The sequence below is a fragment of the Brachycentrus maculatus genome, unplaced genomic scaffold (genome assembly GCF_059751285.1).
Source record: "Brachycentrus maculatus isolate JH-2025_06_01 unplaced genomic scaffold, ASM5975128v1 h1tg000070l, whole genome shotgun sequence".
In the NCBI taxonomy this organism is placed as follows: Eukaryota; Metazoa; Arthropoda; class Insecta; order Trichoptera; family Brachycentridae; genus Brachycentrus; species Brachycentrus maculatus.
This window is the reverse complement of record NW_028280824.1, coordinates 387,501-415,473: the sequence shown is the minus strand read 5'-3', so window position 1 is coordinate 415,473 and position 27,973 is coordinate 387,501. Positions and strand designations below refer to the sequence as shown.

Here is a 27,973-nt window from a genome sequence, read left to right as displayed (position 1 = left end):
GCCTTCACTTGCACTTAATGATCAAGATAACACTGCGTCGATACGATGCAGTGCCCTATGCACCATTGGGTGCGGATAAGGGTTAATTAAAAATTAAAAATAATAACAAATACTGGGCCTTAATTTTTATTTTAAATATATATAGTTTTCGGTCGTGTGTGCACGGTGTAACATTCTGTGTCTCTTCCTTCAGTGAAAATTCCTTGAGCTCGCATAGATTTGTATAGAGCATGGGTGGCCAACATTTTCAGTAGCCGGGCCAGATTTTAGAAATGAAATTTCCTACCGGGCCGTAAAACAAAATTTATATATATATATATATATATATATATATATATATATATATATATATATATATATATATATATATATATATATATATATATATATATATATATATATATATATATATATATATATATATATATATATAAACATATTTATCAGTTACTTTATTAGGTGCTTATTTGCATGTTTAGCCTCGTAATGCTGTTTAACGTTATACTTTTTCAAGATAGAAACAGAATCATTGCATATCAGGCATGTTGACTTTGTTTTAAATTCCACGAAAAAATAGTTTATCTGTCTTATAAACTTCTCCGTTCTTCTGTTATGTCTTTACCACTTGACGCCATCATGGGTCTTGAAATTGTCAGGATAGTGAAACACTCCCATATACGGGATATGATACGAACTACGCACGATGGGATGTTCTTTTGGTGGATTTGTGTACACTAAAGGAAAAAAATGTGTGATTTGCTCCGCGGGTTGGCCACCCCTGGTATAGAGGAAGGTGGGTACCCGACATTTTTTCGGCTTTCAAAGTTTTCGAGCGGCTGAAACGCAAGTATCCAGACGCGAGAAGGATGGCGCGCTACAGTGGCAATAATTCTCGGACAGCGCAGTCCCTCTACCCCCTACCCGCCGCCTGGCAGCTACTAAACTGCCTCGCTGTAATATCTGCAGGATAAAGTTTTACAGACAACTTTGTTGGGAACTGCGTAAGAAATGAGAGGAGGCGGGGGCGCCGATATCATCCGCCACGGGGGCTCTAAAACCGTGGGGCGAGACGTCATCGAGGGGGCGAGTAGGGGGATGAAAAAAAACAATTGTAAACTAGCTAACTAACCATCCCCGTAGGGTTAGGCTGAGAGAATCGAACGCCACACCACTCTTGTCTTTGCAAACATTATTCCCCCCTTCCACATTCACGCATTCCTCATACACACCCGACGATTATTACGACTCCTGACCCGGCCGCTCTCGAGTATTTGACATACCTGCTTCTTTTTCCAACTTCATACGCCTCGCAAATTTAATATATCAACCCGAGATCTTTGGATTCCACTTCACAGACCTCCGTATTCTCCTTCATCCACGTCGAGATGTCAAAAATACAAGTTCGAAGGAGCCCAGAGACAAACAGTTTGACAGTCGCCGGCGGAAGGCAGAAAAATTATTATGATTACAAGTCCGATCCGACGATCAACCCTTCCAGGCGGGTAGAATTTAGTCCGAGTCGCATTGCCGGGGCCCGTAATGAACACCGCCGAGCTGCTGGATGCCTTCCGCCCCGGCTAGAGTTACACAACACCCCCTCGCCGGGGGCAAAGTCGAGAGAGGATATTAAAATAATTATCATCAGTCCGCCCCCGCTGCAGATTTCGGCTTCTCGAAATTGAGGTAATGACCTATATATACATAGTTTATTTGTTGTAACTGCAGACAGTTGGTAGAATTCCATATTGAAGTGTTGGGTCATATCGCTCACTCCTTTCAAGAACGTCATAAATCAAAAATCGTCAATTTACAGTTGAGCATGTGTTTGGAATGCCCAGAAAATGTACTATATCCCAGCAAAAGAGGCATATTTTTAACTTAATATTTACCCGCTACAGGGCAGAAAGTGTTGTTTTTGTATTTAGAAGAAAAGGTATTGTTTAATTATTTTTTTTAAATATACTTAATATTTTTCAAATGGAGAAAAAACCTTCAAGTTTTACCTAAAAAGATCTGTTGTACAGTAAAAAGTTCAATAAGTGGCTTGATATTTATTTTTAATACATTGTATTTTATTTTTAAACTTTAAAAACGTTCTCCTGAAAAATCAAGTTTTTTGATTTATGACGTTCTTGAAAGAAGTGAGCGATATATCCAAAATTAAACACGATTATTGGATTGAATTCTACATTTATCAACATATATCGGTAGTGTAATGGCAAAGGGGAATATCGGTAAAAATTTTCATGTTCTCAGTTTGTTCCACAAAATGTCTAAAATAGTGTATTCCATCTGGAAAAAGGATATAGCCGTAGTTGCAATACTTATTTAGTTTGCGTCCGCCTCCGTAGTGTAATGGTCAGCACGCTCGGCTACCGTTCTGGAGGTTCCGGGTTCGATTGCCAAGGGAATTAAAATAAATATTAGTGATTTTTTCACTGTAATATTTATTCAAAATTACCATGGACTGGTACCTGAAGCGGAGGGCTGATCACCTTTCCTTCATGTATAAACGATCAAGATAACACTGCGTTTATATGACAGTGCCCTATGCACCATTTGGGTGCGGATAAGGGTTTTATATTTTTTATATATATTTAGTTTTATTAAGATATGTACGTATAAAAATACATAAAACAAATGAGTTATTTAATTTCACAAGTTTGTTTTTGCTCTGCTGTAGAATTTGGTCCGAGACAGATATAGCCCTTTGCCTTTACACTACCGATATATGATAATATGTGACGCCTTACGTCTTATTAGGACATTATCAAACACTCGTGTGATAACGTCCTAATAAGACGAAACGAGTCATATTATCAATCAGCAGGATTTCACCGAATCTAAAAAAATTGTGAAATTTTTCACAAAAAAAACAATGAACTGTGTTGGAATGGTCAAGAAAATTTGCCAGACACAAACCTTATTGAAAATCTATGGGCAATCTGTAAGAATCGGCTCTCCAAAATTGATTGCACTACGGTGGAAAAGCTCATTTTGTCCATAATTCAGGTATGGTTTCGAGACGAAAAAATGGCATCCACGTGCCAAAACCTTATATAATAGATGCCAAGAAGAGTAAAATCTTTGATTGAGCCCAAATGAGATCATATTAAATATTAATTTGTGATATAACCAATAAACAAAAGATTTTACAAAACTTTTTACGAAAATATAACAAAAAAAGTTTTGTTTCAATTAATCTGTTCGATACTGTATATGTAATACATATATTTATATATATATATAGCATTCAAATTGTGGGTTTAACCCCGATGACCTATATTTCAAGATATATAAAGCCCCTATCCGCACCCCAATGGTGCATAGGGCACTGTGTCATATTAACGCAGTGTTATCTTGATCGTTTTTACACATGAAGGAAAGGTGATCAGCCCTCCGCTTCAGGTACCAGTCCATGGTAATATTGAATAAATATGACAGTGAAAAAATCACTTATATTTATTTTACCCCCCTTGGGAATCGAACCCGGGACCTCCAGAACGGTAGCCGAGCGTGCTGGCCATTACACTACGGAGGCGGACAAAGATACAAATATAAAATATATTTTGATGCATCACCTTACACTAGCTGGCTTTGTACACCGCATAACGTTCGCAGTGATCACTTCAATCAGCCAATGCCAGATAATATTTATTTTTAAACGTGATATATAAAGGGTTAAACATGACAACACGCAAATAGTTTTATTTTTAAATTTCGATAGAGGCTTATCCAGTGGAACAAATTATACTATATCCAATCACGAGTTTATGAATTTACCATAGTAATTATATACGAATTACGTTACATTACGACACCCATACATCTGTTGGATAACGCATGGAAAATTGAATTATTTTTCGTAAACATTTCATGGTTTATTTCGAATAATTTATACTACCGGATGCGACCCTGCCCACCGCATGCCGCACCTGACTCTTGGGCATCGAGTCAGTGGCATATGCCACATGGAAAAGAGTGCTACAACGAGAACAGTTACCCAGAGTGGGTCTATGTGACCTGGTAGCCTAGGCATCTTAGTGCAAAATCAATATAACAGGGACTAATTTTATAGTTCGTAATCTTCTTCTCTGGTCTCAATCCTGCGGATCGGTCTGTAGCAACATATGACATAATAATACGAATACCTAAGAATGACTTATACGAAGACATGGGCTGCTCGACGTATGAAGAGCTGAAGAGGACTCCCGAAAATAGGCGAGAATGGCGAAAGAGATGTCACAATAAAAAAAGTTCATAATACATATAGAAAATAGGGATGATATCGATATATAAAAGAGTCATTAAAATTAAATAATAATATAAATGGTTAGGTCTCTGTGACCTGGTAGCTGAGGCATCTCAGCGCAAAATCTATATAGCAGGGACTAATTTTAAGGTTCATAATACATATGGAAAATAGGGATGATATAGAAATAAAAAGGAGAGTCATAAAAATGAAATAATAATATAAAAGGTTAGGTCTCTGTGACCTGGTAGCCGAGGCATCTTAGTGCATAATCTATATAACAGGACTAATTAAAGTTCATAATACATCTAGAAAAAAAGGGTGATATCGATGTAAAGAGGAGTCATCAAAATTAAATTATAAGAGAAAAAGTTAGGTCTCTGTGACCTGGTAGCCGAGGCATCTTAGTGCAAAATCTAATAAGACAAATTTTATAATTCATAATATTGAAAATAGGAATTGTATCGGCATAAAAAGGAGTCATAAAATTAAAACAATACGAGAAAAATAAAGTATACAATTTATATAAGGCTGCACGAGTACGGATATGTAACCCCGAGTGCCCTAGTTAATACAGCCATTATCGTTATCCTATATACTATTCATCCTAATTTCTACATACAGGTAGTACTATAATGAAATTTGATTCATGACAATCTATTTTTGGTACAGTAAAAAAAAATATCCTTTTAATACCCTTTATACAATTAAGTATTCCAACATATCGGCCGTCCAAACTCAAAACACAGTAAGGGACATTTTTTTGTAGTACGTTTTTTTTTGTATTTTTGGGCTTAGTAGATTCTACTTAGTCCAAAAATGCAAAAAAAAACTACTACAAAAAAATGTCCCTTACTGTGTTTTGAGTTTGGACAGCCGATATAGTGTACGACATATTATATAGTAATTTTAAGTTAATAATTTATGGTAAGAAAAAAAAACGGAATCTACTAAGTTCAGTTTTAATAAATAAAAAAAAACATCAAATAAAGACTCACGATACACTAGCTGAAAAGGTTAGTAAAAATCTGTAAAAAAATGTATGGTTATTTTTTAATGTATGAAAATCACTCACCATTCCATTTTCCATGCCAGCGTATGGTGACTGGAAACCGGTTTTTTCTGTGACTGCAATAATTGGAGAAAAAAACACATAATTTAATAAATAAATCAATACAAACACTTTGACAAACTGTGGCGCACATACAGAGTGACTTACACATCTCGTAATTCTATCGAAAAACCTTTTTAAATATTAATTTTTTTAATGGATTTATGAGCGATAATAGTATTTGAATGTAACGAGAGAAATCCCGTATTTCGAAAAATATTTTTATATTAATACTGACCCTTATTTACACCCAATGGTGCATAGGGCACTGTATCATATAAACACAGTGTTATCTAGATAATTAAGACACGAAGGAAAGGTAATCAGTCCTGCGCTTCAGGTGCCAGTCCAGGGAAATATTGAATAAATATTAGAGTGAAAAAATCACTTATATTTATTTGCCCCCCCCCTCTGGGAATCGAACCCGGGACCTCCAGAACGGTAACCGAGCGTGCTGACCATTACACTATGGAAGCGGACATTACGTCATAGGGGGGTTTACTGTATATAATCCTGAAATTATCCGGGACATTGGTCTGTATGTTCCCGATAGTTACCTAAGACAGCGTCGGCATAGATTGTTTCACATTCCTATACACAGGACCAACCTGCCGATGGTTATGCCTGTAGGGAGAGCTACCGCTATGTTAAACATTATCACAATGGATATTGATCTGTTCCATGTATGTGAAGGAGTTTACCGAAGCGGGATTCTTCTCCACCTTTAGCAATAGTATTCTTGCTTATTTTCTATTTTTGTTAATGTACACGATTTAAATTTAAGTTTGTAATGTGTATGTTAACTATAAATAATAATAATAATATATAATAAAACCCTTATCCGCACCCCAATGGTGCATAGGGCACTGCTTCATATGAACACAGTGTTAGCTTGATCGTTTACACACGAAGGAAAGGTGATCAGCCCTCCGCTTCAGGTACCAGTCCAGGGTAATAATATTGAATAAATATTACAGTGAAAAAATCACTTATATTTATTTTTACCCCCCTTGGGAATCGAACCCGGGACCTCCAGAACGGTAGCCGAGCGTGCTGACCATTACACTACGGAGGCGGACAAAATTAATAAATAAATAAATTCAATTGAATATAATATAATTTACGAGTATATAAGTCACTCTGTTATCCACACATGAAATTTAAAAGCAATTATAATATATGTACACTAAACGACTTTATAATGAGGTCTACCATCAAACTACGATAGTGTTGACATACGAGATAACCTCTTTGCGCTTAACTAGTCTTTTGTCGTCCCATCACTAATGTTTAATTAATTATTAATTACGACGATTTTATAATAATAAACAAATCGTAAATCACGACAACCGCAACAGCTTTCATTAAACACCGAACGATCCATACGTTATTATTTACACACACATATCACAGCACATTGTATCACTTTTATTATGACGCACGGAGATAATTCACTTTTTGGTCCATAAGCACTTTTGTAACAAATAGTTTAGGAATGAAATTTTGATGGATTTATATTTTATAGGCAAGTTTTAAATCCTGCATAGTTTAAGCATTTTTTTTAGATGGGTGTTGCATTTATTGTTTACCTCGCTTATTATGTGCAAGGTTTTTTAGATCATTAAGTGGATTTTTGTTTCTTCTAAATAAATAAATAAAAAGATGTTTTATTTGAATCTGTGTTGGTAACAGGAAGGATAATCTAGTATGGGCAATATATATATATATATATATATATATATATATATATATATATATATATATATATATATATATATATATATATATATATATATATATATATATATATATATATATAAACATTAGGTACACATTCATTAATACTCGTAGAATTATATAAATAAAAAGTTTAATTTATATTTGAAGAACTAACTTTGTGATTTTTCATTTTATAATTGAAATGTAACTTTGTTTTAACATCACTATAAACATTTTATTATAACTTGATTATAATGTCTACCGGTTTGGAAGCTAACCGCTTCTTAGCTTCGAAACCGGTAGACATTATAATTAAGTTTTAATAAAATATTTATAGTGATTTTAAAACAAAGTAACATTATAATTATAAAAGAAAAAGTCTTTTTAAAACGTTTACATAGAAATTATAGTTTAATTTCAAGTATCGTTTTAAAAGCTAAACGAGTCCGTTTTCATTGACTCAGTAACCAGCCGATGACAATCGGAGACAGCCGATAGCAATAAAAAAGATGAACTAAACGAAGAGTATTCTCTGTGTGAACGTATGAATACCGACCCGGCTTAATCGCATATATCGCTCACTCCTTTCAACAACGTCATATATGAAAAAACGTAAATTTTCAGTTGTGCATGTTTTCGGAATGCCCAGAAAATGTATGTACTATATTTTTAACTTAATATTTACCCGCTACAGGGTAGAAAAAGTTGTTTTTGCATTTTGAAGAAATGGTATTGTTCAATTATTTTTTTAAATATACTAAATATTTTTCAAATGGAGACCAAAACATTCAGGTTTTACCTAAAAAGATCTGTTGCACAGTAAAAAGTTCAATGAGTGACTTGATATTTATTTTTAATACACTTTATTATATATTTTAACTTTAAAAACGATCTCCTGAAAAATCGAGTTTTTTATTTGTGACGTTGTTGAAAGGAGTGAGCGATAAGAGCATAATACACATCCGCACGTATTATGCGATACGGTTACATAATGCAGTCGCAGTGGGGTTGCAATTACTGCATTGTTACCGGTCCCCGTACGGGTCAGCGGAGCGGCTAACGTGACGTCAGAACAAGCGGGAAAACTTGAGCTCGCGAGGGCTGCAAGCGACCCGTGACATGTTTGGAAGCGCTGGAAATTTAAGGTAGACTCGAGACTAGAGTTTGAGATTCGCTGAAGACTAGCGTATTATACAAGAGGTGCAATAGTTTCTAAAGATGAATACATAAAAATTTTAATTCAGATAAAACATTAATTCATAATATACTGTTTCAAAATACGTCCCATTATTATCAATGTTTCCTTTTACAAAATATCTTGTTCCTTAACCCCCCTCCCTATATTTTTTAACCTATATATACACCTAAATATAATTTTGTTCGTTAGTTTTAATTTGTACCAGAAGATGAAAACATCTGTTGTTTTCGAAACTAGTCGTAAATAAAAATAAAACTCACTAAAGTGGTATATTCAAGTGTTTAATTTTAATAAAAAAATCTAAAGATGAAGCCTGCGAATCGGAAACCTGATAAAAACACATAATGCAAACACAGATTTGGAAAAATTAGGTCTCATTGACATTCTCCTTATCAATCATCGTTCATAAATAACGACATTTCAAATATGAAAAATCAAAATATTGATAGTAAAACATTGTCATCACATAACACACGCATGGCTGCACGGCTATCCAAACTCAAAACACAGTAAGAGACATTTTTTAAGTAGCATTTTTTTTGCATTTTTGGACTAAGTAGATTCTACTTAGTCCAAAATGCAAAAAAAAACATACTGCAAAAAAATGTCCCTTACTGTGTTTTAAGTTTGGACAGCCGTGCAGTGTTGGCATTATTAAAAATTAGTAATAATTGAACCAGTGTCTTATAATCTGTAGTTACTTTGAAATAGGTCAGTAATAGGGGCAAGGTCAGTTTTAAGGGGCGTTTACCTAATAATGTGATTCGTCATATTTTCTTATTTTGTTTTTAACTTATGTTTTTCACATTTTCTCATTTGTTTATTTTAAATATGCTTATTACTTTATGTTTTTCTCATTTATTTCTTTAAAATATGCTTCTTATGCCTATTTATTATACCTGTTTATTGTTTTTATATTTTGCCATGTATTAGTTTTGGTAATAACCAATTTTAAAAAAAACTTTTTTGTAACTTTATTATTTGTGTTCCAGTCTTGTTAACCTTAATCCCATGTCCCAAAAAGAGAAATAGAAATTACTCATCGGGAATATTATATATATATATACATATATATATATATATATATATATATATATATATATATATATATATATATATATATATATATATATATATATATATATATATATATATATATATATATATATATATATATATATATATATATATGACTTATGTATGTAATATGTTTTGAAAAAAAAAATATCACTTAAATCAGCCTATGACGGTCGCAAGCCCTGTAAATGCTCTGACTTCCATATTCTCCTTCATCTATGTCGAGATGTCAAAAAATGATATGATACAAAAATAAAATGTTGCCAACCCCTGCCGCATTGGATACAACTCGGTTGAGTCGACTGTATTAATTGGAATATTTGACAAATCCATATTAAGACCCTCATCGCTACTCTACCGCGCTAAGGGATTACCGGGTAGTTTTTTTTAAATAATGGACTCGCAAAGCAACGGGGCAGAGACCCTTTCATCAGATATCGAAGGGTCATGGCAAAAGGATCATCGCAGGATATAAAGAGGGACAAGTGTTTTTTTATAACGTATTTTCAACTCAACGACCGCGTAAATTAATTAAATCTGCGCATAAATGAGGGCATTTTGGCATATCACTCACTCCTTTCAACAACGTCATATATCAAAAATCTTCAATTTTCAGTTGCGCATGTTTACGGAATGCCCAGAAAATGTATGTACTATATCCCAGCGAAAGCGGCATATTTTTAACTTAATATTTACCCGCTACAGGGCAGAAGCTGTTGTTTTTGCATTTTGAATAAAACGTTTTGTTTTATTATTTTTTTTAAATATACTAAATATTTTCCAAATGGACAAAAAACCTTCAGGTTTTACCTGAAAGGATTTGTTAATAGATACCCGCGGGCAGAAAGAGTTGTTTTTGCATTTTGAAGAAAGTGTATTGTTTAATTTAAAAAAATATGTATAAGTATTCAATATTTTTCAAATGGAGAAAAAACATTCAGGTTTTACCTAAAAAGATCTGTTACACACTAAAAAGTTCATTAAGTGGCTTGATATTTATTTTTAATACATTTCATTAAATGTTAAAACTTGAATGAGTGAGGAAATAACGGTAAAACAAATTTAGGAGGCGAATGTAGCTGGAAAAAGGAGCAGAGGAAGACCGAGGAAAACTTTGCTCGATCAAGTATGCCAAATACTTGAAAGTGGTCAGGTTAGGAGTCGAAACAATCGGCGGGTATGTATGAGATGCATGAACGTAGAAGAGGCGAAGAATGTTTGCAAGGACAGAGTAGTGTGGCGTTCTATTCTCTCTGCCTACCCCTGCGGGGAAGCGGCGTGATGGTTAGTTAGTTACCAATATTAAAATAAGTCCATCGTTTCTGTGACGTCATTCATTACCAACTTACGAGAACAACGTATTTACGAAGGCGAATTTTCCGCAAGAAAATGATGAATGAAAATATTGATTATATAGGCTGTTATAAACACTTCACGAGTCTAATACAATCCTTAATAGGTTGAGTATGTAAAATTAGACATTCCTCCCGTCTGACAAAGATCCATTAAGCATGCTTAACCCTAGATTACAGGACATTCGTAAAATTTACGACGGTCATCCACGTGGGGGCCACCTAGGCACATGTAAAGAATGTTAATATTGCTTTTTTTACCGATATTTTATGTTCAAAGTTTTCATAATTTGTCCGCCTCCGTAGTGTAATGGTCAGCATGCTCGGCTATCGTTCTGGTCGCGAGGTCCCGGGTTCGATTCCCAAGGGGGGTAAAATAAATATTTGTGATTTTTTCACTGTCATATTTATTCAATATTACCCTGGACTGGTACCTGAAGCGGAGGGCTGATCACCTTTCCTTCATGTGTAAACGATCAAGATAAAACTGCGTTTATATGACGCAGTGCCCTATGCACCATTGAGGTGCGGATAAGGGTTTTATTATATTAATTTTTCATAAGTTCTCAAAAAACGTGTTGCACTCCCCGTAGCCAGCGGTCCGCAGGCGCAAAACACCCGTCCGAAATGTATGAAAAAAAAGTATTTTTTATTACCACCCTGTAATTACATTGAGCAATATAGTACCTACGTAAATATGTGGTTAATTTTTACGGTGATCACTTACAGTTACATTCTTCCCACAGAAATAAAAAGGGGCGTGCCCCGTAACTGTCAAACGCAATACGCAATAAATAAATATAAACAATCAAGTCGGCGCGCGCCGTCCACCCTCCGTAATACAATATGTCGTGTGATTTCACACAAGATGCACCCCCTAGCTCTCGTGCTCTCCGGGCCGGAATGGCGGTGGAAAGATGGCGCTTTAACTGCGTAGCGCGGTGGACAGCATTGGGGGTGAGAGTGCTCTCGATATTTTATTTTAAAATTAATACCACCATTAAACCTAGATAACTGAACTATATTTGTAGATACATAGTAACTAAACATTCGTCAGGCGGACTACGCAATTCAAAAACGTGAAAATTATCCCACGCGCCATCTATGCACATTAGCAATGATATACTAGGAATTAGATAGTAGCTGCAGGAATATGGCAAGTAAATACAGTAGGACAGGCGTTCCCAATCTTTTTCAGCCCGCGGCGCACTTACAAGTTTAGTATTTTGTCACTATAAGCTATTTGGAAAAGACAATGTGACTATATATATGTGTATCCATATATTATAGTCGAAAGAAATAGGTAGGTACCTACAATAATAGTAGTTGGGTAGAAAGATGCTAGCTCTCGATAAAGAAATTGTTGTTTCATAGGTACCCGAGAATATTTGTGGTTTCGGATAATGATAGACTCACGACTCACGGCGCCCCTCTTTACTTTCTACGGCGCACACTTTGGGAGCCCCTGGTTTAGGATATAACTCCTAGTCAGCGTCCTAGCAAAGAACGCAATCCTAGAGTTATCTCATAGTTGGCAGTCAACTTGTTAAATATAAAACATTGTGAGCCCTAAACAACTAAACTATATTTGTAGATACATAGTAAATAAACATTCGTCAGGCGGACTACGCAATTAAAAACGTGAAAATTATCAAAAGTATTTATTAAAAATAGTAACATGTAAACAGAATGTCAGATGACAGACTTCCACGTATCGCCCTGCAAGGAATCCCTAAAGGACGCAGACCCCCAGGCAGACCTCCAAAAAGATGGAAAGACAGCTGGGAGTCAACATCCCAAGAGCTACAAGCGGAGGCACAAACAGATCCTTAGGATCTACAAAAAGAAGAAGAAGAAGAAGAAAAATAGCAACTGGTTGCATGACACTTGAGTTTGGTTTATAAGGAAGAATGTAAGAGACATTTGACAATAAATCACTATTCCGTAAACAGCGCCTGGCGGGTGCGGGGTGCAGGGAAGTGAGTGCACTTGACTTGCACCCAGAAGGGCGTCGTCGCGTGGACGAATGTTTAGTTATCTAGGGTTAAATTGATAAATTTACAGATTTTATTTACTGTTCTATTATTCCAAAATAATACATTATTTATTACTTCTATTTTTTTCCGGAATTCTCTTGTTAGAAGAGACCTTTATTCAGCAGTGGAGATGCAGCTGGTGAAAAGAAGATGTATGACTTAACCATCACGCCGCTTCCCCGCAGGGGTAGGCAGAGAGAATAGATCGCCACACCACTCTGTCTTTGCAAACATTTTTCGCCTCTTCCACGTTCATGCATCTCCTCATACATACCCGCCGATTTTACGACTCCTAACCTGACCACTTTCAAGTATTTGGCAAACCTGATCGTGCCATGTTTTTCTCGGTCTTCCTCTGCTCCTTTTTCCAATTACATTCACCTCGTAAATTTGTTTTACCGTTATTTCCTCACTCATTCGTTCTACATGTCCAAACCATCTCAACACACCTTTCTTAATTTTATCGATAATGCTTATCTCAGCTTTGCATTCCCTCCTTATTTCGCTATTCGAACATCTATCATACATCTTTTTGTCGCACATTCTTCTGAGAGTTCGCATTTCGACTGCATTCAGTCTACTTTCATCCTTCTTTTGCCAACTCCATGTTTCACTTCCATACATTAGAGTTGGAACCAGGACTCCGTTGTGCACTGCCAGTTTAGCTTCCGCTGATAGGTTTTTTATTTGCTATAACTGATTTCAATGCACCATTCACTTGTTCCCAGCATTCACTCTCCTTTCCTCTCTTTGTTCACTCTCTTTGTATGACTTCATAACATATACTTCCTTTACTCCTAATTCCGACTACATTAGCCTCACGAATTCGCCTAACCGTTCTTTTCTCACATTCCTTCCACGCGTCCAAACCATCTCAGCATACCTTTGAAATAAACTGAATTTGATATATGTACTTAATATTCGAGTTTCGTCATGACCTATCGTTAAAATCTTTTCGATATCCACCCACTGCATAGTCGTAGACTCCATTTACCGGACTCCGCATATCCGTAACGTTTCAGGCGACAATCTTTGTGGTGCATAGGGCACTAGAATAACGCAGCGTCATACGGATTAAAAGCTGTATCAAATAAGTTTGATTTGATTGCAATAATTGTATTTTTTCCCGGTCAGTTTTAGAACGTCATTTTAATCCAGCTATTAGAGAAAATCGTCGCCATCTTCCCTGTTTTTTAAGGGGATATTCGCAAGGAACTCACTCGCCGGCCAACCGTCGAAGAGGTAATGCGTCTTTTCACGCCCGATTTTTTTAAATAATGTATATATATATATTTTTTTTTTATATAAATATATCGCTCATTTCGTGCAACAATGACGTTATTACATTTAACAAGTTAAATATGTTAAAATGTGCGGAAAGACTATTTAAATCGGGAGAAACATGGGCAGAATTGATTTTGTGGTGAAATGCTGCGAGACGGCGCCATTTCTGTTGCTACAACGTCTGAATGCCATCTCCTGTATTATTTCTTAAAATTATAATTACGCCATTCTTGATCCAAATGAGCGATTTAGAAAAATGCATCTTTATAATTAATCGAGATCTCTTTTGTTTCCAAAACCATATATTTATTTCGAGAAAAGCTTTTTTTTTTAAATAAAAGAGAAATATTTGTGTTTTTATTATTTACACAAATATTTCAATTTCATACTATTTCTGTGAGCCTAAGCGGCTGATTTTAAGAAATAGGTATCAAATTGTGATAGAGTGGGTTCGAACCGAGAAACTATGACTTAAAGAGTCCGCGACACTAACCACGGTACCAAAACCCGACTTATTTTCTTCAATGCAAAAACGTTGTTTTATTATTTTGAAAAAAATCAATTACTTATAATGTTACCCGGATTTAGAGAAAATCATACTTAAAAAAATCGGGCATGAACCAGATGTCCGTCTCTATGCGATGCCGGGAGCAGACTGAATTCTGTTATTGCGGGTATGGCCTTAAGTTCTCGACTAAATTTGGGAGGTATAATAAAGAGGCGAAAGCACTCTCATCGCCGCCGGTGGCACACGTCACGCAGCGATAGCCAATAAGTTGAAAGGGGTGCCGAAATAGACCCACCCCTGTTAGCTGTTTACTCGTGGCGGCTATAGAGGGTGATCTCCCATTACGAGTAATTCGATTTGTAGGGCAATCGAGAGTGGGGTAGATGTGACGTGGAGAAGAAAAAAACAAACAGTTTCACCGAACGAATAAACAAACGGATAAAATATATATTGTCTTGTGCCAATGGATCATTGTCAGACGGGAGGAATATCTAATTTTATATCCTCAACCTATAAAGGATTATGTTAGACTCGTGAAGTGTTTATAACAGCCGATATAATTCATATTTTCATTCATCATTTTCTTTTGGAAAATTCGTATTTGCAGTATTTATAATGCAAACTATGCCATGTTTTCTCCGATTCCGCGGCTTCACATGTTAGCCAATGCTTTTGTTAGTATAGATTTATTTCATATATTGTTATCAACCTTGAAGTCTGTACTTTCTCAGAATTTCTTCTCTATGTTATAATATATACATATTAACAACATTTTGAGTGTGTCCAAATACTTGTTCACAAAATCTGGATTATCTCCAATTACAGGAGTTATTTTCATATTATGAAAAAAATATGAAAATAACTCCTGTAATTGGAGATAATCCAGATTTTGTGAACAAGTATTTGGACACACTCAAAATGTTGTTAATAAATTATCTGGTCAAATTATAAGCTTAAATAATAAAAATGAAAATGGTATTTTCTGGCGTTTCTCATGTGTGTGGTTATAATCCAGGATTCGGACCTCACATACTAATATAAGAGTTTCTGCTTAGTAAAAAGCTTCGTTACATCTCACCAATAGATGTCTCTAGTGAATTTCTAGTGATTCAAGAACAAGTTTTCTAAATTGGTTCGTATATATAGAAATTCCAAGAATTTGAGTAGTGTGGTTGTCAATAATGGGTAGAATTGGTGAATGTTACACGTGTGTAAAGTGATCACTTAAACCAGCCTATGACGGTCGTCAGCCCCGTAAATGCCCAGACTTCCATATTCTTCTTCATCTTTGATGAGATGTCAAAAAATAATATACATATTAACGTTGTGTTTCACTTTCTCTCGCTGCTCGCTGATAGTGTGTGAAGGAGACGTGTATTTTATTTACCAGTGCTTACTATTTGTCATTTTATAATTATTTTATGTTTAAGACTTTTTGTTTCTCTATTAGTGTATTCATTAGTGTATTTTTATATTACAATAGAAACTTTATATATGTATTTTGTTAAAGGCTTTAGCCGTTCAATAAATAAATAAATAAATAAATTAAACCCATTATTCATGAGAAACACCCAAAAAATAGCATAATCTTCTCCAATATCAACAAATTTTCTTAATTTATCTTCAAAATAATTAGTTTATTATACGAGCGTTGTTTATTGAATGGTCCATGAAATTACCCGGTGAAGAATCTCCCATTTACCACATGACACGAGTAGAAATAAGCATACCCGAATGTGAGAGACAGGTATTACTCTAGCGCCGATAAAAATGGCGCAATGAGCTGGCGGTAATTTTAATCGCCCGTGTAAACGCTTCTCGGGGAAAAAATGTATCGAATCGGAGGCCGCCCATTCACGTAGCAGTTTTCAGCAGTCGAAACCAACAACTGTCCCGTTTCTGTTTGCTGTGCTGGTCGGGGTTGTGGGCGTCTATGTACCGGCCAACGTAGAGTCGGAATCGGATATAGCTGACTAATTGAACTAAACACTAATCCCTTTCACTGCCTACACTGAGGTACTTCTAGAAAATTTGGTGATGGACTTACAATCTTGTATTTATTTAGATTGGCAGTGACAGGTATATTGAAAGCTTTTAAATGTAAATTCACACTAAAATCGGGATACAATTTTATATTGTTTCACATTTTCGATAAATTTCGTAACTTAGTTTTAAAAAAATGCTTATCAAGAGCAGATCTGTCAGGAAGCCTAGATGCTTCTGTATCAGATCTGGGCATGCGGTGGGACAGCTTTCAATAGTCAAATCCAACATCGGATCAAGCTGTATAAAGTGATCATATTTAACCAGTCTTGACTTCCATATTCTTCATTTTTTTTCGTTTTTGCAAGCTTTCCCACCGCATTCCCAGATCTGATACTTAAGCATCTAGGCTTCCTGACAGACCTCTCTTGCAAAGCAATTTGTTTTTATAAAAAGTTGTGTAATTTATAGAAAATGTGAAACAAAGTCGTATCCCGATCTAACTGTGAATTTAAAAGCTTTTGATATCCCTGTCACTGCCAATCTACATAAATACAAGTTTGTAAATCCACCACCAAATTTTCTAGAAATGCCCCGGTGTAAAAGCTGAGATAAGCACTATCGATAAAATTAAGAAAGGTGTATTGAGATGGTTTGGACACGTAGAACGAATGAGTTAGGAAAAAACGGTAAAACAAATTTACGAGGCGAAAGTAATTGGAAAAAAGAGCAGTGGATGACCGAGAAAAACTTGGCACGATCAGGTATGCCAAATACTTGAAAGTGGCCAGGTTAGGAGTCGTAATAATCGGCGGTTATGTATGAGGAGATGCATGAACGTGGAAGAGGCTGAGAATGTTTGCAAAGACAGATTGGTGTGGCGTTCTATTCTCTCTGCCTATCCCTGCGGGGAAGCGGCGTGATGGTTAGTTGGTTAGTTAGTTAGTTAGCCCCGGTGTAGGCAGTGAAAGGGATCAGTAGTAAGTAAGTTCAGTTAGTCAGCTAGATCCGATTCCGACCCGACATTGGTCGGTATATCGCTCACTCCTTTCAAGAACGTCATAAATCAAAAATCATCAATTTTCAGTTGTGCATGTTTTCGGAATGCCCATAAAACGTACTATATCCCAGCAAAAGAGGCATATTTTTAACTCAATATTTACCCGCTACAGGGCAGAAAGTGTTGTTTTTGCATTTTGAAAAAAAGGTATTGTTTAATTAGTTTTTTTAAATATACTAAATACTTTTCAAATGGAGAAAAAGCCTTCAGGTTTCATTAAAAAGATCTGTTGCACAGTAAAAAGTTCAATAAGTGGCTTTGTATTCATTTTTAATCAATTGTATTATATTTTTAAACTTTAAAAACGTTCTCCTGAAAAATCAAGTTTTTTTGATTTATGACGTTCTTGAAAGGAGTGAGCGATATAGACGATTCTTCATCTATGTTGAGATGTAAAAAAATAGCCTAGTTTACTATAACGCTCCTTGAATTTCGGTAGTCTCTCCTTAAAACACTATGAATATTTTAAGCCATGCGCATACTATCAATTTCCGCTCGTGAATGGCCGACTTAAGCTCCAAATCCGTTCACGCTTTTCATGCGATTTTCGCTCCGTAAATTCAAACAGTTTAAAAATCATTAAAATATGATAAAAATTAATCAAATGTTCTGCACAAAAAAACGGCGGACATAATCGGAACTGTTACGCATTTACACATGTTGTTTAATTTAAGATTTAACAACTCATAAAAAAATATAAATTTGCAATATTTAAAACGGTTATCGAGATTTCGATGCGTGACCAACTACAGAATCTCGCAGTACGTAATTTTGAAATTTATCGGTGGATCAATCTACAAAAAATATTTTCAATAGATAAATTCATCATTATATTACACGAGGACATAATAAAATACATGTGGAGCCCATAAACACAACTAAGTTTGGAGTAAGGTCCTTAGAATATGTATATATTTTTTTTATTTAATAAGGTTAAAAAAATTATATAATTTTAATTCATTTTCTAAACTTTTTTCGTTTTCTCGTCCGCCTCCGTAGTGTAATGGTCAGCGCGCTCGGCTACCGTTCTGGAGGTCCCGGGTTCGATTCCCAAGGGGGGTAAAATAAATATAAGTGATTTTTTCACTGTCATATTTATTTAATATTACCCTGGACAAATGTACCAGCTGCCTGACAAAAATATTTACTGTTTTAAAATCATTGAGTAAAATTTTAAATTAGGTACTAGATAGAACGGTAGGTGTTGCACAGGGTAAATGCGATCACTCGAACCAGCCGATGACAGATTGATGAGTTAATTTACATTTTTTTAGAGAACAGTTTTTGTGTTTTTATTATTTACAAAAATACTTCAATTTACACTATTTCTGTGAGCCTAAGCGGCTCATTATTAATGGGTATTGCACAAGAACCTGAATATTTCACAGGGTAAATATGTTCACTCAAACCAGCCAGTGACATAATTATGAGTGAATTTACATTTATTTTAAAGATAAACATTTATGTTATTAATTTTACAAAAATACGTCAATTTCACACTATTTCTGTTTGCCCAAGCGGTAGAGTGAGTTTGAACCCAGAAACTCGAGAGTACGCGACACTAACCACGGCACCACGGCACCACAGACAAACACATTCTATTTTTTGTAAGAACCAAAATACCAATTGTGTAGGTCACCAAAACGTTACATTTCCATAGTAAAAGATTTTAAGAAATCATTAATTCTAACTAACTAACTAACTAACTAACCATCACGCCGCTTCCCCGCAGGGGTAGGCAGAGAGAATAGAGCGCCACACCACTCTGTCCTTGCAAACATTCTTCGCCTCTTCCACGCTCATGCATCTCCTCATACATACCCGCCGATTGTTACGACTCCTAATCTAATGTAATAGTATGGCAATCTAATGTATGGAAGTGAAACATGGAGTTGGCAAAAGAAGGATGAAAGTAGACCGAATGCAGTCGAAATGCGATCTCTCAGAAGAATGTGCGACAAAACGATGTATGATAGATGTACGAATAGTGAAATAAGAAAGGAATGCAAAGCTGAGATGAGCATTATCGATAAAATTAAGAAAGGTGTGTTGAGATGGTTTGGACATGTAGAACGAATGAGTGAGGAAAGAACGGTAAAACAAATTTATGAGGCGAATGTTAGTGGGAAAAGAAGCAGAGGGAGACCGAGAAAAACGTGGCACGATCAGGTATGCCAAATACTTGAAAGTGGTCAGGTTAGGAGTCGTAACAATCGGCGGGTATGTATGAGGAGATGCATGAACGTGGAAGAGGCGAAGAATGTTTGCAAGGACAGAGTGGTGTGGCGCTCTATTCTCTCTGCCTACCCCTGCGGGGAAGCGGCGTGATGGTTAGTTAGTTAGTTTTATATAAATTATGATTTCATATTGGTTTAACACAGGATTGGTCACGTTTTCTCGCAGCCTTAATTAATATTTCGAAAGAATACAGTAAACAGAACAGATATGCAGTTAAAGGACATTTTGTGCAATATTGGAAATGTAACATTTTGGTGAGGACCTCCACAATCGTACGTGAATTGTTCCGTGCCTTTTCGATAAGACCATTCACATTGGATGCGGATACGTTCGGATTCGAGAGATTGGTCGCAGAACCGGTTTCGATAGTACACCGAGTCCCTTAGCGTTTAATACACAAATACGCGAGTGGCTGCGCGCGAACATTACGGTATCGGCCATAATCACCATATTATACTATCCTACAATGCAATAAGTATACCCAAATACTAATAGGTGGCACTAGCTTCAAAGTGGCACTAGCTTACAAGTTTTCAACGCATTGCTTAATGCTCTTATAATCAGCTGTCAAACGCACAAGTCGTTCGATTGCAGCTTCAAGTATTTTTTTTCATAGACTTGAAAATTTCAAGTTTAGCACCGAAAAAGAGCATTCGCGGGAAATTTTGCTTTCCTTGAATGTTTTTTTAAACTTAAAATAAAGCATTTCAATAATAAACAATAAAATATTTATTTATTATTAGAAGAAAAAGTTTATTTTTTAACTTATAATATTAATTATTGAGGATACTTTGTGACACTTTTTATGAACTTTAAAAAATTAAACAACTTTGTTTTATCCTCTTTTTTTATTATGAGTACACTTCAACCTACCGGTTTCAACAAAAACCTTGTAATCATCGGGGTTTATTAAATTTTAAAACATTGAAAACATTAAAATACTCATAATTAATAACATTCCCTTACCAAAAACTAGGATATATATATATATATATATATATATATATATATATATATATATATATATATATATATCGCATTTGCATGCATTTCCTAATTCGTGCACATTTGTTCCTTTCTAAATACCCGTCGGATGCTGATCACTGCAGGTCCGGTCGGAAATCGCATCTGTCGAGAGAAATTTAAACGAGACGCATTACACAGCCTAAAATTGGTCCGCGTCGAGTCACGCGAGCCTAGCCATCGCATTACGGACGCGTTTGCGTAACACCCTTTCTTAAACCGGGTCCGGATTGCCCGGAAAAAACTGCATGAATTAATACTTGCGCTTTTTAAATATATATTTTTTGCTTCCTTACGCGAGATTGGTTATTCATAAGTGCTTATTAGCGTATCGATGGGCCATCGCAAGAAGGTGACGCGTCAACACTTTCATTGCAAAATTATTTACAAGGACTATTTTTGTTTGTTTTTGTATTTAACCCTTTGGTGACCAGGTCTTTTGGTAGGGTTACTATGCCAGAAATATAGCGATTTAACTCTCATATTTGTATCAATTTATTGCGTATTGTTGATTTAAGGTGATACGTAAAAAAATATATAAGTATGTGTTTGAAGAATAAATCACAGCTTTTCGCAGAAGAATGAGAATGGCATTATCGATAAAAATTAAAAAAAGAAATAAAATTACCAAAATGAGAAATAGAAATTACTCATAGGGAATATTAAACGTATATATGACTTATGTATGTAATATGTTTTGAAAAAATAAATAAATCTTTTGCCATGTATTAGTTTGGATTATTTAAAAAAAAATCTCTTTTGTAACTTTATTATTTGTGTTCCAGTCTTGTTAACCTTAATCCCATGTCCCAAAATGAGAAATAGAAATTACTCATCGGGAATATTATATATCGTAGTCATACAGAAGAAAGTGACCAAGTGCATTTTTCCGCCAACCCTTGCGGGGAAGCGGCGGGATGGACCTCAGACTGAGCCGAAGCAACGCGTGACCGGCTAGTATTAAATAATAAGTAAACTAAAAAAAACTAAACTAACCATCACGCCGCTTCCCCGCAGGGGTAGGCAGAGAGAATCGAACGCCACACCGCTCTGTCTTTGCAAACATTCTTCGCCTCTTCTACATTCAGGCATCTCCTCATACATACCCGACGATTATTACGACTCCTGACCCGGCCCCGCTTTCAAGTATTTGACATACCCGATTGTGCCAGGTTTTCCTCGGTCTTTCTCTGTTTCTTTTTCCAACTACATTCGCCTCATAAATTTGTTTGACACGTCCAAACCATCTCAACACACCTTTCTTAATTTTATCGATAATACTTATCTCATATTATTTTTTAACATCTCATCAAAGATGAAGAAGAATATGGAAGTCTGGGCATTTACGGGGCTGACGACCGTCATAGGCTGGTTTAAGTAATCACTTTACACACGTGTAACATTCACCAATTCTACCCATTATTGACAACCACACTACTCAAATTCTTGGAAGTTCTATATAAGTATATGAAACAATTTAGAAACCTTGTTCTTGAATCACTAGAGACATCTATTGGTGAGATGTAAAGAAGCTTTTTATTAAGCAGAAACTCTTATATTAGTATGTGAGGTCCGAATCCTGGATTATAATCACACACATGAGAAACGCCAGAAAATACCATTTTCATTTTTTATTTGATGAGATGTTAAAAATTAATATGAAAATAACTCCTGTAATTGGAGATAATCCAGAAGTATTTGGACACACTCAAAATGTTGTAATACTTATCTCAGCCTTGCATTCTTTCCTTATAATAATAATTAATATGTAAAGTTAAGGGTTTGTTAAAAAAAAGAAACGGTATTACGTCATAATTTGAGAAAATTAATTCGTTGGCCGTTATTGGCACGGGCCAAATTACACGCCTCATAATGCATCTGTCACTTACGCCAATACCTGATCCAATACATTACACGATATCGCTCACTCCTTTCAAGAACGTCATAAATCAAAAAACCTGATTTTTCAGGAGATCGTTTTTAATGTTTAAAAATATAATACAATGAATTAAAAATAAATATCAAGCCACTTATTGAACTTTTTTACTGTGCAACAGATCTTTTTAGGTAATACCTGAAGGTTTTTTCTCTATTTGAAAAATATTTAGTATATTTTTAAAAAATAATTAAACAATGCCTTTACTTCAAAATGCAAAAACAGCACTTTCTGCCCTGTAGCGGGTAAATATTCAGTTAAAATATGCCTCTTTTGCTGGGATATAGTACATTTTCTGGGCATTCCGAAAACATGCACAACTGAAAATTGACAATTTTTTATTTATGACGTTCTTGAAAGGAGTGAGCGATATATCAATCTAGGGTGCCATGAAAGCTACATGCATACAAGTATGACCCAGTCTGCCTCCGTAGTGTAATGGTCAGCACGCTCGTGTACCGTTCTGGAGGTCCCGGGTTAGATTAATAAGTATTTTTCCATTAAGTTTTTTTTTTCAGTTCATCTATTTTGGATCCTTGATTGGGTTCTATTTTATACATCGCTCAATCCTTTCAACAACGTCATTTATAAAAAATTAACAATTTTCAGTTGTGCATGTTTTCGGAATGCCCAGATGCCAATAACCCAGCAAAAGCGGCATATTTTGAACTTAATATTTACCTTAATTGATTCGGCAGTCAATTTGTGGTAAAATCTATCCATTTTTAATTAATGTTTTACTTAGTAAATAGCACTATTTCTTAAAATCTACTGTGACACGTGTTTCGATGCGTTCCGCATCATTTTCATGCGGTGTTTGAAAATGATGCGGAATGCATCGAAACACGTGTCACAGTAGATTTTAAGATATAGTGGTATTTACTAAGTAAAACATTAATTACAAATTAATATTTACCCGCTACAGGGCAGAAAGTGTTGTTTTTGCATTTTGAAGAAAAGGTATTGTTTAATTATTTTTTTAAATATACTAAATATTGTTCAAATGAAGAAAAAACCTTCAGGTTTTGCCTAAAACGATCTGTTTCACAGTAAAAAGTTCAATAAGAGGCTTGATATTTATTTTTAATACATTGTATTATATTTTTAAACTTTAAAAACGATCTCCTGAAAAATCAAGTTTTTTTTTAAATATGACGTTGTTGAAAGGAGTGAGCGATATGTCAGGCAGCTGGTTAATTTGGGTATGGGCAATATATTGTAAGGACCTTGCTCCAAACTTAGTTGTGTTCATTGGCTCCGCATGTATACTGTTACGTCCTCGTGTATTATAATGATGAATTTCTTCTCGTCCTCGTGTATTATAATGATGAGTCGTAACAATCGGCGGGTATGTATGAGGAGATGCATGAACGTGGAAGAGGCTAAGAATGTTTGCAAGGACAGAGTGGTGTGGCGCTCTATTCTCTCTGCCTACCCCTGCGGGGAAGCAGCGTGATGGTAATTTCTTTGTTAAAAATCGGTTTGTATATATATTACTTGCCAAATGTAGGAAATCAATCATCCACATTTTCAGAAATTTCCCCATTTACCACTATCGAAGAGTTACCCTCAGTTGTGTTTTTTTTTTAATTACCTAACGTCCAAGTGACTCTGAAATCTAGCTACGGCTTATGCAACACCGTTTATCATGTCCCTACTCAGGCTTCAACTTTATAAGTTTCACAGCCTATGCCTACTTGTGAGTGGATTTACTCTTTATGTTTAAAGTGACGATAATTTCATGTAATTCGTGAGTGAAAATTCTAGGCAAAAACACTTGTCTCAGTTGTGGTTATTATACCGCGATTTATAAAGAGGGCTCTGAACGATTAGGAATGCGAAAAATTAACAGGAGATAATACATAAGGAGGAAGGGTACTTTAGAGCAGTGTGTAAGATATTGTAACACCTGCTGCAAATACGCAAACGTGTTTGTACCTGGAAGTAGCTATATCGCTCACTCCTTTCAAGAACGTCATAAATAAAAAATCGTCAATTGTCAGTTATGCATGTTTTCGGAATGCCCAGAAAATTTACTATATCCCAGCAAAAGAGAGATATTTTTAACTTCATATTTACCCGCTACAGGGCAGAAAGCGTTATTTTAGCATTTTGAAGAAAAGGTATTGTATTAATATTTTTTTAAATTTACTAAATATTTTACAAATGGAGAAAAAACCTTCAGGTTTACCTAAAAAGATCTGTTGCACAGTAAAAAGTTCAGTAAGTGGCTTGATATTTATTTTTAATACATTATTTTATACTTTTAAACTTTAAAAACCTTCTCCTGAAAAATCTAGTTTTTTTGATTTATGACGTTCTTGAAAGGAGTGAGCGATATGTTAAACAGTTGAGCAGATAACAACAAACTAACTAACTAACCGTCACGCCGCTTCCCCGCAGGGCTAGGCAGAGAGAATATAACGCCATACCACCCTGTCTTTACAAACATTCTTCGCCTCTTCCACGTTCAAGCATCACCTTCTACATACCCCCGACGATTATTTCGACTACCGACCCGGTCACTTTCAAGTATTTGACATATTGACTGTGCAAAGTTTCCCTCGGTCTTCCTCTGCTTCTAAGCTGAGGAAGACCGAGAAAAACTTGGCAAGATCAGGTATGCCGAATACTTGAAAGCGGTCAGGTAAGGAGTCGAAATAATCGGCGGGTATGTATGAGGAGATGCATAAACTTGGCGAAGAATGTATGCAAAGACAGAGTAGTGTGGCGTTCTATTCTATCTGCCTACCACTGTGGGGAAGCGGCGTGATGGTTAGTTAGTTAGTTATCGAGTAAAACTTAAATTAAAAAAATGATAACAATTTAGATGTTATTTTTTGACATCTCATCAAAGATGAAGAAGAATATGGAAGTCTGGGCATTTACGGGGCTGACGACCGTCATAGGCTGGTTTAAGTGATCAAGTCAAAAAATAATATGAAAAATACTCGTATAATTGGAGATAATCCAGATTTGTGAACAAGTATTTGGACACACTCAAAATGTTGTAAATAAATTATCTGGTCATTTAATAAAATTTAACAATAAAAATGAAAATGTGTTTTTCTGGCGTTTCTCATGTGTGTGATTATAATCCAGGATTCGGACCTCACATACTAATATAAGAGTTTCTGCTCAAAATGTTGTAAATTTAGATGTTAGCAAATTCCCTTTGCACTATCGGCTCGGAAGGCACAGGAACACGAATGATTTTCTGACTACAAAGGTAACCGTAGCAGGTAGAGAGGAGAGACAATCCCAGGGGTCTTGTGCCGTGTGTGTGTGTGTGCGGTGATAATATAATATAATGACCCACGAACGGTACTAAAAGTCGGTCCGCTCGACCACCTGTCGTCTTGTATGATCGTAGAGTGTGTAGCCATTGTGCCCGCGCTCACGGTCAGAAGAATTGGCAGATAACCGATAGCGTGTATTCGCACTCTTGCGAGCCGCTTCTTTTCGCAGTATTTTGCGAGTGATACGGCTTGTTTATTAAATGGCCGGTATTCTAAATTGCCGATAGCGGCTAGATTTGATTTAGGGCTTGTTTATTAAATGGCCGGTATTCCAAATCGCCGATAGTGGCTCGATTTGATTTAGGCTTGTTCATTAAATGGCCGGTATTATAAATCTCCGATAGCGGCTCGATTTGATTTAGGGCTTGTTTATTAAATGGCCGGTATTATAAATCGCCGATAGCGGCTAGATTTGATTTAGGGCTTGTTTATTAAATGGCCAGTAGTTGCCGGTAGTGGCTAGATTTGATTTAGGGCTTGTTTATTAAATGGCTAGTACTCTGAGTTGCCGATAATGGCTACATTTGATTTAAGGGCTTGTTTATTAAATGGCCAGTATTCTACATTTCCGATAATAGCTAGATTTGATTTAGCAGCATTTTGAATGTGCTAAAATCCGTATGTATTTTATGAATTGATTCAGCAGTCGCTTTGTAGTAAGATCTATCTAAGTAATATCTATCCATTTTTCATTTAAAATTTACTCGGTAAATACAACTATATACAGATAAGAGTATTTTGCAAGTAATACGGCTTTTTTATTGAATGGTCGGTATTCTAAATTACCGACAGTGGCTAGATGTGATTTAGCAACAGTCAGAAGGAATAGCAGATAACAGATAGCGTGTATTCGCACTTTTGTGAGCTGCCTCTTTTCACAGTATTTTGCGAGTGATATGGCTTGTTTATTACATGGTCTATGGTATATTCTAAATTGCCAAAAGTGCGTGCCGACCATATAGCGTATATTCGCACTTTTGTGCCGCTTCTTTTCAGAGTATTTTACTCGTGAAAGAGCAAGTTACTCGTGAAACTATGCAATAAATTAGCGTACAATATTATCTGTGTTCCTATGTTTTATAACTATTGTAGAAACAGAATTATAATCATCTAAAGTCCTCCAATTTCACTCTAAAATAGGGACCCTTTTCTAACGTTAAATACTACAATACAGTGAATACGCGCGGAGCAGGTTACTCGTGAAACTATGCAATAAATTAGAGTACAATATTATCTGTGTTCCTATGTCTTATAACTATTGTAGAAACAGAGTTATATTCATTTAAAGTCCTCTAATTTCACTCTAAAATAGGGACCTTTTTGTAACGTTAAATACTACAATACAGTGAATACGCGCGGAGCAGGTTACTCGTGAAACTATGCAATAAATTAGAGTACAATATTATCTGTGTTCCTATGTCTTATAACTATTGTAGAAACAGAGTTATATTCATTTAAAGTCCTCTAATTTCACTCTAAAATAGGGACCTTTTTGTAACGTTAAATACTACAATACAGTGAATACGCGCGGAGCAGGTTACTCGTGAAACTATGCAATAAATTAGAGTACAATATTATCTGTGTTCCTATGTCTTATAACTATTGTAGAAACAGAATTATAATCATTTAAAGTCCTCCAATTTCACTCTAAAATAGGGACCTTTTTCTAACGTTAAATACTACAATACAGTGAATACAATATTATCCGTGTTCCTATGTCTTATAACTATTATAGAAACATAATTATAATCATTTAAAGTCGTCCAATTTCACTCTAAAAAAGGAAGCTTTTTCTAACGTTACTACAATACAGTGAATATATCAACAGTAAGGTAGAGGAAAGGCAATTTAGATGGTATGGACACATAGGACGCAGAGAACCTGAGCATATTCTAAA

General features: G+C 35.5%; 1 protein-coding gene across 6 annotated transcripts in view; it reads right to left on the bottom strand.

Annotated features, from left to right (window-relative positions):
• Positions 1–27,973, bottom strand: part of da (transcription factor daughterless) — a 119,751-nt gene that overhangs the window by 80,357 nt on the left and 11,421 nt on the right. For all 6 annotated transcript variants that reach the window (XM_088257074.1, XM_088257069.1, XM_088257072.1 and 3 more), the window contains exon 2: positions 5,328–5,380. In XM_088257074.1, coding sequence (XP_088113200.1) covers positions 5,328–5,380 — 53 coding nt within the window. The remainder of the gene's footprint in view (positions 1–5,327; positions 5,381–27,973) is intronic.